Below are 16,157 nucleotides of genomic sequence, written 5' to 3' on the forward strand. Positions count from 1 at the left end.
AAAAAAAAGGCAGGAGAAGGGTTGCTAAGAACTGGGCCCCTGGAGTCAGGCATCCTGGGCTGGAAGTCTGGCTCCATCACTATTAGCTCTGTGAAACTGAGCAAGTTACTCAATCTTGCTGTGCTTCAGTGGCCTCATTTGTAACGTGCGGAATGTAAAGAGACCTACCTCATAGCGCTGTTGCAAGGATCACAGGAGGGCACATAAGAAATGTTCTCAGAAAGCGCCTGGCACGTATAAACATCACCTGTTACTGTCCTCTTAAAGGCCATGGGAAGCCACCGATGGAGGGACTACAAGCAGAGGAGGTAATTTCCAGCCCCCTGGAGACCACCTTAAAGCCAGACACTGCCATTCACAGCACCTGCCCCCTGCACGGGTGCTTCCAGTAGCTCGAAAACTTTGCCCCCTGTTTACCAGGAGGCACCAGCTGTGATCCTCCACCTCACGTGCCTTCGATGGCATCTCCCTGTCTTGCCCAAGCACTTTGTGGCTTTGTCTCTATTTCCTTTGGTTACATGTCTTTGAGGTGCAGAGGCCTCTCTTGGGCAAGAGCAGTGCTTCCTCAATCGCTCTTCTCTGCTTGCCAGGGTCTTTGGCCCTGGCTGCCTCAGCCTTGCTCCAAACCCTCTCTTATCTCCAGAATCTTGCAAGTCACCCTGTCTCCACTTTGGCCAAGACAACCATGTCCGCACTTAGGCCTCTCGAGTTTGTAAAGCACTTTTCCACATATTTTATCAGACGAGCCTCATGCAAACAATCTTGTTAGATAGACGTGGCATGGAAACACTGAGGCCCAGTATAGTCAAGTGACTAGCTTAAGGTCACACAGGGAGGAGGTGGCAGAGTTGGGACCAGCCCTCTTTTCTATGTAACAATAAACCACCATAATCCATGTGTGTAACACCTATGGTGTGCCAGGCACGGTGGCAGGTTTTTACCTGCATAATCTCAGTTAATTCTCACCAGTGCTTCTCAAACTTTACCGTGTATCCGAATGCCCTGGCCGTGATGTTTAGATGAAGATTCTGATCTAACAGGTCAGGGGTGGGGCCTGAGATTCCGCATTTCTGACAAGCTCCCAGGGGATACTGAAGCTGCTGGGTTAAGTGGACTTACAATTTGAATAGCTGGGGTCCTCTCAGTGTCCTCAGACCTAGGGGTCACCCCCCTCATTCTTTCAGGTGAGCAAATGTTGGCTCCAGGTGGTTAAGAGACTGCTCTGGACCACCCAGCTAGCAGGTCGTAGAGCTGAGATTCAAACCCAGACATTCAGGTGCCCGATCCAGGGTGCCTGCCTTTATATCCCAGCTGCTTCACACTGGGGGTCAAATCGTTGGCTCCAGATCGCTGACACGCTATGACATCACCTGACTCCATCATCACCCAGCTGGGCTGGGCGGCTACCTACCACAGCTTCCCCATCTGGGAATGGACTTCACACCACATGGCCTGACCTCCCAGCAAGGGATACGTTATGACCGTAAAGTCCTTTGCCACACAGAAGGCCCAATGTTAAGAATGCACCCTCAAAGGGAAGAGAGGCTAAGAGACACTCCCACACCAAATCAGAGAGGCCACGCTTGGCTGTGGGTGCCGTGCTGGGCCCAGTGAGTGGACGCCATGCTCTGTCACAGCATGGGCAGGGGACCAGGGCACCTTCAAATACCTGCTTCCATGGGACTGGAAAAGGCAGAGATCATTTTTATTCTTTTTTCCTTTTATACCAGCTTTATTGATATATAATTCACATACCATAAAATCCACCCTTTTAAAGTGTACGATTCAGTGGTTTTTACTGTAGTCACAGAGTTGTGCAACCATCACCACTATCTAATTCCAGAACATTTTCGTCATCCCCGAAGAAACCCCATACCCGTGAGCAGTAACTCCTCTTTTCCTCTTCCCCTCAGGCCCCGGCAACCACTAATCTACTTTCCAACTCCATAGATCTGCCTATTCTGGACATTTCATAGAAATAGAATCATACAATATGTGACCTTTTGTGTCTGGATTCTTTCACTGAGCATCACATTTCCAAGGTTTATCCATGTTGTAACATGTACCAGAACCTCATTCTGTTTTATTGTCAGATAACACCCCATTGTATGGAATGCCACATTTTATTTATCCATTTCTCAGTCCATGGACATCTGAGTTGCTTCCTTTCCTTGGCTGTTATGAATAATGCTGCTATCAACATGAATGCACATTCGTGTACAAGTTTTTTGTGTGAACATATGCTTCATTTTTCTTAGGTGCATACCTAGGGGTGGAATTTCTAGGTCAGATGGTAACTTCATTTTAGTACTTTGAGGCACTGCCACACTGTTTTCCAAAGTGACTGTACCATTTTACAATACCAGTGATGCATCAGGGTTCCAATTCTCTGATATTTGGATTTATTCATTTCCTTGTAAAGCTTCTCAGTGGGAACTGAGACTTTCACTTGGGCAATGCAATGTGGAATAAACACCCAGCAACTGTGCTGTGCTGAAACAAGTTTACCCTTGGAAACAAGCAGGCTTGGCCTTGAGGGCTGGTCCTCCCACTGAGCTGTGTGTTTTTGATAGTCACTTAACCTCTCTGAGCTGATTTTCTCTCTTGAGACCGGAAGTGGGATCTAATAGTAGAGATGACAGGTAAGTAGAGTTTGAGAAGCTTTGGGCAACCTTGTGCTTTACTTATTTATTTATATTTATGTTTTTTAAATATCACTTGAATATTTTATTTCATTTTTAATTGAAGTATACTTGATTTACAATGTTGAAACCTATCCTTTTTTTTAAAAAAAAATCATCTACTTCCAAAGGCCTGATTCTAAATTCACCCTTGCCCTAAGAGGGACCCACTGGTGGTAAAGAGCAGCATATTGGAAGACAAATGGGTCTAGATTTAAATCCCCACTTTGTCTCTTACAGTCTAGGAGGCCTCGGGCTTGTAAACTTTACCTTTCTGACTTGCCAATTCTTCTTCTGTGAAAAGGAGATTAGACACCACATCCCAGGGTTGTTGTCAGGATAAAACGTCTTGTGGTCAGCATGCAGTAGATGATAGACACTATTTTTAAATTAATTAATTAATTGTTTTTGGCCACACCACACGGCTTGCAGGATCTTACCCCAACCAGGGACTGAACCAAGACCATGGCGGTGAAAGCGCCGAGTCCTAAGCACTTGACCACCAGGGAATTCCTGATAGGCACCATTACTAAAACACGGAAGACCCATTCATCCCACTAGAATTGACCCAGATCCTATTAAGTGTCAGTTGCTGTGATATTAAGGTGATTTTCAGGTCTGCACTCACAGGTTCGGGGGACCAGACAAATAAACAAAGAACTGTGTGACAGTGTGACCAGGGCTATCAAGAGGCATGTTTAAAGTTCTCTGTGACTGGAAAGGAAGGGGCATGGCAGGCAGGAGCAGTGACCACAGGAAGGTCTGGGTGGCGCTGGGGCCGGTGGGGGAGGCTGCTTTCTACAGGGTGGATGGTGGGGTAACATACTCCCAGAACTCGGTCTCCTCTTGGCTAACACCCCCTCTCCCTCCGCCGCCCCCATCCAGGAGCCAGAAGTGGTCTGTCTACACTGAGGCTGGAAAGAGGGCAGACCTTTGGCTTATAAATCCAGATCAGATAAAGGCTCAACACCCTTCCTGAGCATACATCCAAACCTCTGTGTATCCAAGGCCTGGTAGCCATAGGGCACTGTGGACACCATGAAAAGTGGATTTATAAAGGGAAAAGGGAGATGTGACATAAACTGGATTGGGGAGGGAGGCAGAATGGCACAGAGAAAAGGGCTTCAGATTATGACTCTGCTGTTTAATAGCCTGTGATCGCTGGCAAGTCAAAACTGCTCATTCTAGCTTCAGTTTACTCACCTGCAAAATGGGGATAAACACAAGCTTCCTCAAACAGTAAATGTCAAGATGAAGCGAGGCAGCGTGAGAATGCAGTTGCAAAAGCTAAATGCTGTAAACCTGCATGAAAGTTGGTTATTGTCATCTGATGAGTGGATAAGTAAAATGTGGTGTATCCATACAATGGAATATCTTTCAGCAATAGAAGGAATGAAGTACCGATACATGTTCCTGCATAAATGAACCTGGAACACTCATGCTAAGTGAAAGAAGCCAGACACCAAGGACCATATATTGTATGATTCCATTTACATAAGCTGTCCAGAATAGGCACATCTATAGAGACAGGCAGTAGATTGGTGGTTGCCTAGGGCAGGGGGAGGAGGTTGAGGGGAAATGGGGAATGACTGCTAATAGATATGGGGTTTCTTTGGAGTGATGAAAATGTTCTGGAATTAAATAGTGGTCATGGTAGCACAACTCCATGACTATACTCAAAATCACTGAATTGTACACTTTACATGGGTGAAAGGTATGTGAATTACATTTCAAAAAAGTTCTTAAGAAAAATAGAGACATGGTTATTTACTCTCCAGCACCCATCTGTGGAAAGACACCATGCAACAAACACAAATGAATAATTGTGTTATCTAGCATTGATGTCGTGCTTTCACATCTATTCTTTTTAAAAAATTTTTTATTGAAATATAGTTGATTAACAATGTTGTGTTAGTTTCAGGTGTACAGCAAAGTGATTCAGTTATACATACATATATATATGTATTCTTTTTTTAGATTCTTTTCCATTATAGGTTATTATAAGATATTGAATATAGTTCCCAACAGTAGTTCCTTGTTGGTTATCTACCCCCTATATGGTAGTGTGTCTATTTTAATTTTTATTAGCTTATTTATTTGTTCATTCACTTTACAAACATTTAACTGTGCCAGGTCATGGGGATACAGGTACAAACAAAGCAGTGATCTGTGCATAGAAAGCTCCTGGCTCCTTGTTCGGAAGCAGGCAGGCTGATAGTACAAGGATGCTATGACAGAAACAAGCCCAGGGTGCTATGGGAAGAGGACCTCCGTACCAGGTAGGAAGATGTGAGAGGCCTCCTGAAGGAGTCACCCCACTCAAAGGCTCAAGAGGAAGTGGGGGAAGTGTGTGTGCATCTTTGAGTGATGGCAGGGAGACCAGGGTGGGCCCTAGACAGAAAAAGGTAAATTGGGCTTGGGAGCCCATGCACCAGATTCCTGGCATGATGTTTGTTGAGTGTATGCTAAGAGAGAGGCCCTCCAGGAAAAGAGAAGGCGTGGTCCTGTACTCAGTAATCCTTTTTTTTTTTTAAGATGTGACATATTTTATTTTATTAATTAAAATTTTTTTTTTTTTTTGGCTGCGCCGTGCGGCATGCGGGATCTTAGTTCCCTGACCAGGGATTGAACCCGCGCCCCCTGCAGTGGAAGCATGGAGTATTAACCACTGGACCGCCAGGGAAGTCCCAGTAATCATTTGTTGAATGAATAACAACTTTATAAAATAAGGATCCTCAGGACCCACCACCTCGGATACTGATTGAATGCAAATCTCCCCAGAGATTCCAACGTCCACTGGAGTGGAAGCTCCTCAGTAGGACCACAGGTCACCTGATTAAGCCCAGTGGTTTTTTTTTTTTTTTTTTTTTTTTTGCGGTACGCGGGCCTCTCACTGTTGTGGCCTCTCCCGTTGCGGAGCACAGGCTCCGGACACGCAGGCTCAGCATCCACGGCTCACGGGCCCAGCTGCTCCGCGGCATGTGGGATCTTCCCGGACCGGGGCACGAACCCGTGTCCCCTGCATCGGCAGGCGGACTCTCAACCACTGCGCCACCAGGGAAACCCAACAACCCAGTTTTGTAAGGAGTATCATCATTCCCATTTTCCAAATGAGGATACTGAGGCACAGTAGGTAGTAGAGTCTGAATTGTGACCCAGGAGGCAAAAGACAGGACACGATGGAAGGGGAAATGTGTGGTCAGAGGATGCTATATGTCAGGAGGAGGGAGAGGTCGCTTTCTAGAGGGGGATTGGGGTCTGGACGGATGGGTTGGGGCCAGTGGGCAGAATCGCCAGAGAAGGTATGAAAGCAGTGGTGGGACAGTGGCCAATTCGTAGAATGGGCAGGTTCAGTGAGCTGCTGCTGCCTGGGGGGTAAGTCCCTGCAGAGGACCAGGAGGTGACAGGTCTTATCAGGAGATTGGAGATAATTGTATGCAGCCCAGGATACCAGGCTAGGAGTTTGGGCTTCACAAGGAAAGCACTGCAAAGGTTTTTGGCCGGAGAAGGGCAGAATGTAATCTAGGCTCTTTGAGGGCCAGAGCAGAGTCTACGAAGACAGCATCAAAATGAGAGGTTTTGGATTTTGTGCAGTGAGCACAGCCGGGTTCAAATCTCAGCCTCACCACCTATTAGCTGAACAACCTTGATCAAGTTACTTAACTTTCTGTGCTTATTTACTTCTCTGTAAAATGAGGAGAAAAAGTCATGATGATTGGGTTGTTGGGAGTAATGAACCAATAATAATCGTAAAGTTGTTATCAGAACGTGAGCGATCTAGTATAATCTTGGACAAATTACTTAACTCCTCTGAGCCTCGGTTTCCTCATCTGTGAAATGGGGGAGAATAATAGTACCCACATCGGGACTTCCCTGGTGGCGCAGTGGTTAAGGACCCGCCTGCCAATGCAGGGAACACAGGTTTGAGCCCTGGTCCGGGAAGATCCCACATGCGGCGGAGCAACTAAGCTCGTGCACCACAACTACTGAGCCTGCACTCTAGAGCCCGCAAACCACAACTAATGAGCCTGCGTGCCACAACTACTGAAGCCCGTGCGCCTAGAGCCCGTGCTCTGCAACAAGTGAAACCACTGTAACGAGAAGCCCGTGCACCACAACAAAGAGTAGCCCCCAGCTCACCGCAACTAGAGAAAGCCCACACACAGCAACAAAGACCCAATGCAGCCATAAATAAATAAATAAATAATAAAATAAATTTATTTTAAAAAAAGTACCCACATCAAAAGACTGAGATGAGGATGTAATAAGGCAATGGATGTGACAAGTGCTTAGCTCCATGCCTGACACATAGTAAAAGTTCAGTAAGTCTGTGCTGAGCTGATGCTCATAGCTGGGCTTCAGGACATCAATCTTGGGATGTGGAAAATACCAGTGGAAATGGGAAGAGACAGTGGGGGAGAGCCCTGCTGGGAAGCTCAGGTCACGGTCTGGAGGGGAGGAGGGGAGGGCAAGTGCCAGAGAGCAAGGAGATGCTGGGGAGAAGGAAAGGAAGGCTGGGTGAGGTGGGGGTAAGGGGAGTGAGGAGTGAAGTCAGGGAATCAGGGAAGAGAAAGGACAGGGGAGTGAGAGAGCCCTCTGGGCTTGGGTCTGGTTGGTATGGAGAGGCTGGCAACATGAGCAGAGCTGGGAGTCAGGTGTGCAGACAGGTTTGGCAAGAACCACATCATTACACAACTGAACAATAGGGAACCGCACCAAGAATCTTGGGTAATAAAACAGTAGGTGATTTAGATGTTTTTCTTTATGCATAAAATTTTTTTCTAGGTTTAAAAAATGAGAATGTATTATTTTATACCTATATTTTAATTTGTAGCATATCTTTTTATATTTAAATTTGATTTATTTAAATAGATAATGCATTCAAATGAGTCTCAATTTAAGAGAGAGAAAGGTTTTTTTCAGTGAAAATTCTCCTACTCCTGTTTCCCCATCAGCCAGTTCTTCTAAGAACAGCCAGTGTTACTTCTTGTATATCCTTCCAAAGATATTCTATGCTTAGTCCAAGATGTATTATCTTAGCATAAAACATTATGTGGATTAAAAAAGACTGAAGGGCACATGCAACAAAAGAAAAAAATAGGCAAATTGAACTTCATGAAAAAAAATTCTGTGCATCAGAAAACACTATCAACAGAGGGCTTCCCTGGTGGTGCAGTGGTTAAGAATCCACCTGCCAATGAAGGGGACATGGGTTCGAGTCCTGGTCCGGGAAGATTCCACATGCCGCAGAGCAACTAAGCCCGTGTGCCACAACTACTGAAGCCTGCACGCCTAGAGCCTGTACTCCACAAGAAGACAAGCCACCGCAATGAGAAGCCCACACACCGCAACGAAGAGTATCCCCTGCTCTCCGCAACTGGAGAAAGCCCGCGTGCAGCAACGAAGACCCAATGCAGTCAAAAAAAAAAACCAACAAAACCAAACAGTATCAACAAAGTAAAAAGGCAAGCCAGAGATTAGGAGGAAATACTTGCAAATTATATATCTGATAAGGGATTAATATCCAGAATATACAGAGAACTCCTAAAATTCATCAACAAAAAAGACTTGAATAGACATTTCTCCAAAGAAGATATACAAATGGCCAATAAGCACATGAAAAGATGCTCAACATCGCTAATCATCAGGGAAATGCAAATCAAAACCACAATGAGATACTATCTCACACCCATTAAAATGGCTACTATCAAGAAAAAAATTTTTCACCTATTTTCCTGTTGAATATATCGTCTTTGTTGACAGTACTTTTAAAAAAATTTATTATTAAAGAAAATAAGCAGAAGTGAGGATGTGGACAAATTGGAATCCTTGTGCACTCTTGGTAGGAAGGTAAAATATATAGCTGCTGTGAAAAACAGTATGGTATTCCTAAAAAAATTAAAAATAGAATTACCACATGATCCAGCAATTCTACTTCTGAGCATATACCAAAGAACTGAAAACAGAAGAGATATCTGTGCATCCATGTTCATAGCAGTATTAGTCACAATAGCTAAAATGTGGAAGCTACCCAAGTATCCATCAATGAATAAAAGGATAAGCAAAATATGGTATGTACATACAGTAGAATATTACTCAGCATTAAAAAAGAAGGAATTCTGACATATGCTACAACATGGATGAAAGTTGAGGACATTATGCTACGTGAAATAAGCCAGTCACAAAAAGGCAAATACTGTTGATTCCACTTAGCAGGAGTGACAGACCTAGAGTCAAACTCATAGGGACAGAAAGTAGAACAGTGGTTTCCCAGGAGGTGGGGGCAGAGCAGGAGAGGAGGATGGGGAGTTATTAGTTACTGGCTATAGGGTTTCAGTTTTGCAAGATGAGAAGAGTTTTGGAGCAGGATAGTGGTGATGGTTTCACAACAATACAAGTGTCCTTAATGCCACGGAACTGTACACTTAAACCTGATTAAGATGGTAAATTTTACGTTATGTATGTATTTTAACCACAATAAAAACAAATTAAAAAAAAGAGACTGGGGGCCTTCCCTGGTGGCGCAGTGGTTGAGAGTCCGTCTGCCAATGCCAGGGACACGGGTTCGTGCCCCGGTCGGCGAAGATCCCACATGCCGCAGAGCGGCTGGGCCCGTGAGTCATGGCCCCTGAGCCTGAGTGTCCGGAGCCTGTGCTCCGCAACGGGAGAGGCCACAACAGTGAGAGGCCCGCGAACCGCAAAAAAAAAAAAAAAAAGAGACTGGGGCTTCCCTGGTGGCGCAGTGGTTGAGAGTCCGCCTGCCGATTCAGGGGACATGGGTTCGTGCCCCGGTCCGGGAAGATCCCACGTGCCGCGGAGTGGCTGGGCCCGTGAGCCATGGCCTCTGAGCCTGTGCATCCGGAGACTGTGCTCCGCAATGGGAGAGGCCGAAAAGAGACTGAACATCAGGAAGAGGCTGGTGTTGGAGATACAGGTTTGCAAGTCATTCACATGGCTATAATATTTAAAAGTGGGAGAGTGGGTTAGAAGCCCAGATCTAGGATGGAGGAGAAGAGGGGAGAAGAGAGCTGGAAATAGTGGTCACCTCAGTATAGTACGTAGCACATATGCTCTGAAGCTCCACTGACATGGGCCGAACTCTGACCCCACCACTGTGTGAACTTGGCAAGTCACTTAAGTTCTCTGAGCCTCCTCTTCCTCATCTGTAAAATGGAGATAATATTCATCTCTAATCTCACAGTATCCTTGTGAGGATTAAATGAGATGATATTTAAACAAGGCATTTAGCACCGTGCCTGTCACATGGTAAATCACTCAATAAATGTCAGCCTCTGGCAGAGGCACTATTAAAAGTATTTAAGGACAGCTACAACCCAGGTACCAACCAGTTGGAAGAAACACCGCCTTCAAAAAACAGATGCAGCCCAAACCTGTGCATTCCAGCAATCATGGAAGAGAGAAAAGGGAAGGTGACCAGTCCTTCTGGGGAGTTTCTAGAAAGTCTGTGCTGGGAGGAGGGGATGTTGAGCAGTTTCAAATTCCATCCAGGAAGGCAAGACCTGAGTGAGGCATTGGGCTTGTGGACCACGGAGGGGCAGTTTTCGGAGAGAGGGAGGGGCCCAAGGTGAGTGAGAGCAAGGTGAGGTATCCGGGAACCTCATGCAGATGCTGTGATTTAAGACTCACTTTCTGGAGAAGTCTGCTGATGAGAAGGAGGGGAGAACGAGGAATGTATCCCCCATTAGAGTATTTTCACTGCCCTAAAAATCTCTGTGCTGTGCCCTGTTGGGTCCTCCCTCTTCCCACAACCCCTCGACAACCACTGATCTTTTCATTTTCTCCATAGCTTTGCCTTTTTCAGAATGTCATGTAGTTGGAATCATATAGCGGGCAGTTTTTTTCATATTGGTGTCTTTCACTTAATAATACGTGTTTAAGCTTCCTCCACTTCCTCCAGAGTTCATTTATTTTTAGTGCAAATATTTCATTGTCTGGATGTACAACAGTTTATTTAACCATTCACCTACAGAAGGACATCCTGGTTGCTTCCAAGCTTGGGCAATTATGAATAAAGCTACTATAATCATCTGTGTGCAGAATTTGGGGTAAATGTAAGTTTTCAACTCCTCTGAGTAAACACCAAGGAGCACAATTGCTAGATCATAGGTAAGAGTACATTTAGTTTTGTAAGAAACCACCACCCCGGCTTCCAAAGTGGCTTTGCATGCCCACCAGCAATCAACGAGCGTTCCAGTTGCTCCACATCTTCACCAGCATTTGGTGTTGTATGTTTTGGATTTTGGCCATTCTAATGGGTGTGTATCAGTGGCTCATTGTTGTTTCAATTTGCATTACATGATGTGGAGCATCTTTTCATATGCTTATCTGCCCTCTGTATATTTTTTCTGTTAAGGTCTTTGTCTTGTTTTTTTTTTTTCTTGCAGTACTTGGGCCTCTCACTGTTATGGCCTCTCCCGTTGCAGAGCACAGGCTCCGGACGCGCAGGCTCAGCGGCCATGGCTCACGGGCCCAGCCGCTCCGCGGCACGTGGGATCTTCCCGGACCGGGGCACGAACCCATGTCCCCTGCATCGGCAGGCGGACTCTCAACCACTGTGCCACCAGGGAAGCCCTGTCTTGTTTTTTGTTTGTTTGTTTGTTTTGCGGTACGCGGGCCTCTCACTGTTGTGGCCTCTCCTGTTGCGGAGCACAGGCTCCGGATGTGCTGGCTCAGCGGCCATGGCTCACGGGCCCAGCCGCTCTGCGGCATGTGGGATCTTCCCAGACCAGGGCACGAAACCGTGTCCCCTGCATCGGCAGGCGGACTCTCAACAACTGCGCCACCAGGGAAGCCCCCTGTCTTGTTTTTTAATCATGTTGTTTATTTTCTTATTGTTGGGTTTTAAGAATTCTTTGAATATTTTGGATAACAGTCCTTTTTCTGGTTTATTTTTAAGACAGAGAAATCTCCAGGTATGTTTATAGGTAGATGAGCTGCCACGATGCTGAAGAGAAAAAGAATTAGCAGGAACACAAAACTATATATACTGTATATTTGAATTTTATTTCTTTGTGTTACCTGTAACTTTTAATTTTATATAATTACAAACTTAAAGAAAATTGCAAGAATAGTACAAAGGACTCCTATATACCTTTATTCTTTTTTTTTTTTTTTTTTTTTGCCGTACGTGAGCCTCTCACTTTTGCGGCCTCTCCCGTTGCGGAGCACAGGCTCTGGATGCACAGGCTCAGCTGCCATGGCTCATGGGCCTAGCCGCTCCGTGGCATGTAAGATCTTCCTGGACCGGGCACGAACCTGTGTCCCCTGCATTGGCAGGCAGATGCTCAACCACTGAGCCACCAGGGAAGCCCTCCTATATACCTTTTACCAGTCTTTGCCCATTGTTTACATTTTGCTCAAAGTTGATTTTATTTTCCTTTTTTTAATTGAAGTACAATTTACAATCAGTACAGCACACAAGTCTTAAGTGTACAGATCAATGAATTTTACATGTGAATACCCAGTGTAACCACCAACCAGACCAAGATATAGAACATTCCAGTATTCCAGAAGCTTCCCTTGGGTCCTCTCCCATTCACTAACTCTCTTCAAAGGGAAACTCCTGGCTTCTCTCACTAGAGGTTGATTTTGTCTGCTTTAGAACTTCACAAAAATGGAATCATACAATATCTACTTTTTTTAAAAATCTGAACTCTTTCACTCAATGGTATGTCTCTGAGATTCAGTAAAAAAAAAAAAAGCTTAATTAAGATATGTCACATACCATAAAGTTCATCCTTTTAAAGTAAACAATTCAGTTTTGTTGTTTGTTTGTTTTTTTAGCATGTCACAGAGCTGTGCAACCATCTCCCACTATCTAATTTCAGAACATTTTCATTGTCTCAAAAAAAAACTCGCTCATACCCATTAGCAGTAAATTTCTATTCTTTCCTTGCCCCAGTCTCTGGCAACCACTAATCTATTTTCTATCTCCAAAGATTTGCCTGTTTTAGACATTTCAGACGCAAGAGATTATACACTATGTGGTCTTTTGTGGCTGGCTCCTTTTACTTAGCATAATGTTTTTAAGGGATATCTATGTTGTAGCATGTGTTAGTACTTCATTCCTTTATATTGCTGAGTAATATGCCATTGTAGAAATATGCCACAGTTCTGTTTATCTACTCATCAGTTCATGGATATGTTGTGTTATTAGTGTTACTGTGTTTTTTACACATAACACTAATTTGTTCTTTTTTATTTCTGTATAGTTGTCCATTGTATGAACATTGTACTCTTGTTGTTGTTTTTTTATAAATATATTTATTTATTTTATTTCTGGCTGCCTTGGGTCTTTGTTGCTGCTTGCGGGCTTTTCTCTAGTTACGGCGAGCGGGGGCTACTCTTCGTTGCGGTGCGCGGGCTTCTCATTGGGTGGCTTCTCTTGTTGCAGAGCACAGGCTCTAGGCACGCGGGCTTCAGTAGTTGTGGCACTCGGGCTCAGTAGTTGTGGCTCGCGGGCTCTAGAGCGCAAGCTCAGTAGTTGTGGCACACAGGCTTAGCTGCGGAGCACGTGGGGTCTTCCCCGACCAGGGCTCGAACCCGTGTACCCTGCATTGGCAGGTGGATTCTTAACCACTGCACCACCAGGGAAGCCCCATTGTACTGTTTTTTTTTTGTTTTTGTTTTTTTTTTAGTTCATGTCTTTTATTAACCAATATACAATCACTTCTCTTCTGGTTTGTTGAAACAATAGGTCAGACAACATTTGCCACAATAATGTCTGTCAAAGTGGCTGGCCATAAAAACTCCAGCACCACATTCATCTGAAGGGCACTCCCGACGAAGGCGACTGATTTTGCCATTCTCATCCACCTTATAGTATTTCAGGACAGCCAGCTTAACCTTCTTTCTCTTATGCTTGTTCTTCTTGGGAGTGGTGTAAGACTTCTTCTTCCTTTTCTTAGCACCACCACGAAGTCTCAACACAAGATGAAGAGTGGACTCCTTTTGAATGTTGTAGTCAGACAAAGTACGTCCATCTTCCAGTTGCTTGCCAGCAAAGATCAGTCTTTGCTGGTCAGGAGGAATTCCTTCCTTGTCCTGGATCTTGGCCTTTACGTTTTCTATTGTATCCGAGGGTTCGACCTCGAGAGTGATGGTCTTCCCCGTCAGGGTCTTCACGAAAATCTGCATCTTGGTGGCGGTGCCACCGTAGATGGCGGATCCGAAAAGCCCATTGTACTGTTGATAGGCTTTTCTCTTCCTAGTTTTTGGCTGTGTTAAGCTGCTATGAACATTTCCTTCTTTTTAATTTTATTTATTTATTTATTTATTTTTGGCTGCGTTGGGTCTTCGCTGCTGCACGCGAGCTTTCTCTATTTGTGGTGAGCAGTGCGCAGGTTTCTCATTGCGGTGGTTTCTCTTGTTGCAGAGCATGGGCTCTAGAGCACAGGCTCAGTACTTGTGGCACACAGGCTTAGTTGCTCCGCGGCATGTGGGATCTTGCCCGACCAGGGCTCGAACCCATGTCCCCTGCATTGGCAGGCGGATTCTTAACCACCGCGCCACCAGGGAAGTCCCTGTTCTGAACATTTTTGTACTTGCCTTTGTTGGGCCTGGGCACTCATTTCTGTTGGGTATATAGTTGAGTGGAATTGCTGATCATAGGTTATACAAGTATATTCAACTTTAGTGGATACAGCCAAACACTTTCCCAAAGTGGTTGTAGAAACTTACACTCCCACCAAGAATTTATGAGGGTTTCAGGAGCTCCTCATCTTTGCCAACACTTGGTATGTTAATTTCAGCCATTATTGTTGGGGTAGTGCTAACTCATTGTGGTTTTAACTTGTATTTTATGATAACTAATGATGTTTAGCACCTTTTCATTTGCTTACTGGCTAGTTATCTTTTTTATATAGTACTCATTCAAGTCTGCCCATTAAAAAAAATTGAGTTGTCTGTCTTTTTCTTAACATAGATGTTCTTGATAAATTCTGGATACACACCCTTGGTTATATATAATGTACTGTAAATATTTTCTCCTAGTCTGTGGTCTGATTTTTCACTCTCTTAAATGTATCTTTTGATGAATGAAAGCTCTTAATTTTAATGAAGTTCTATTTATCAATTTTTCCTATGGTTCCTATGGTTTATAATTTTTGTGTCTTAAAATTTTTTTTGCCTACTTCAAGGTCATGAAGAGCTTTCTTCTAGAAGTTTAATTGTTTAATTTTCACATTTAGGTCTTGGATTCATCCTAAACTATTTACCTCAAAGGTATAAGACAAGGGGTAAAGATTCATGTTTCCATGTGCAGATAGGCGATTGACCTAGCACCATTTATTAAAAAGACCATCTTTTCCCAACTTATTTTGCAGTGGCACCTTTGTAATAAATCAGATGACCATATATATGTGGATCTCTCAACTTTATTTTAAATATGTGTGTGTATAAAGATTTGAAGGAAATAAGATTTGTTAACAGTTGCTACAGTGTGGTGGTAAGGTTGTGGGTAATTTTGATTTGTCTTCTTTTTTTTTTTTTTCTTTTTGCAGTATGCGGGCCTCTCACTGTTGTGGCCTCTCCCGTTGCGGAGCACAGGCTCCGGATGCGCAGGCCCAGAGGCCATGGCTCACGGGCCCAGCCGCTCCGCGGCATATGGGATCCTCCCAGATCGGGGCACGAACCCGTATCCCCTGCATCGGCAGGCGGACTCTCAACCACTGCGCCACCAGGGAGGCCCTGATTTGTCTTCTTTTTGGTATTTTTCTACACCAACCGTAATACTATTTTAATACTCAGACAAAAGAGATAAAGTATTTTTCTAAAATATTACAAGGGTAGGCACCATTGAGGGTGCAGGTTCTGGGAGACAGAGGAAGGGTTAGGTTGGACAGTGAGTAGGAGGGCTTCCTGATTTAGGGAAGGATCCAGGCTAGTAGATGGGGAGGAGAGAATTCAGAGTTTGGCTGACAGGTTATCTTCTGAGTGACCTCAGTTTCCTGGAAAGGGTGGTGTAGGAGGCTGAGGGTGTGGAAAGTGGAAATGATCATTATCCATAATGTTGTGTTGTAAGTACACATTGCTTAGCGGTTTATAAAACACTTATAGGCCTGCTTCTGTGTTCCTCCCAACAGTCCTGCGGGCTGGGCAAGCCCCTGTGAGTACATCCATTTTATTTATTTATTTAAATTTATTTATTTTTATTTTATTTATTGTTGGCTGTGTTGGGTCTTCATTGCCGCACGCGGGCTGCATGAGAAGCCCGCCCACTGCAGCGCAGAGTAGCTGCCACTCGCTGCAACTAGAGAAAGCCGGTGCGCAGCAATGAAGACTCAACGCAGCCAAAAATAAATAAATAAAAATAAATTAATTAAAAATAAAGATGACGTGGGGGTGAGTCTTTTTCTCCCAGTTTTTAAAAAATTATGCAAGTGATATATATGTTAGAAATACAGATAAGAAAAAGAAAAAAATCAGTCACAGTCCTTCTGTCAAGACATAACTCCT

At 44.4% G+C, this 16,157-nt stretch overlaps 1 protein-coding gene across 1 annotated transcript; it reads right to left on the reverse strand.

Annotated features, from left to right (window-relative positions):
* Positions 1–13,330: 13,330 nt before the first annotated feature.
* Positions 13,331–13,871, reverse strand: LOC132498817 (ubiquitin-ribosomal protein eS31 fusion protein-like). Its single transcript, XM_060112953.1, has one exon. It carries the CDS (start codon positions 13,836–13,838, stop codon positions 13,368–13,370), a length of 471 nt encoding a protein of 156 aa, XP_059968936.1. The 5' UTR covers positions 13,839–13,871; the 3' UTR covers positions 13,331–13,367.
* Between the last annotated feature and the right edge of the window lie 2,286 nt (positions 13,872–16,157).

This window comes from Mesoplodon densirostris, chromosome 11 (assembly GCF_025265405.1).
Source record: "Mesoplodon densirostris isolate mMesDen1 chromosome 11, mMesDen1 primary haplotype, whole genome shotgun sequence".
Classification (NCBI taxonomy): domain Eukaryota; kingdom Metazoa; phylum Chordata; class Mammalia; order Artiodactyla; family Ziphiidae; genus Mesoplodon; species Mesoplodon densirostris.

Bases quoted from the DNA above. Each gene is read 5' to 3' on its own strand.
- LOC132498817 (XM_060112953.1), bottom strand. From the start codon at position 13,838: ATGCAGATTTTCGTGAAGACCCTGACGGGGAAGACCATCACTCTCGAG.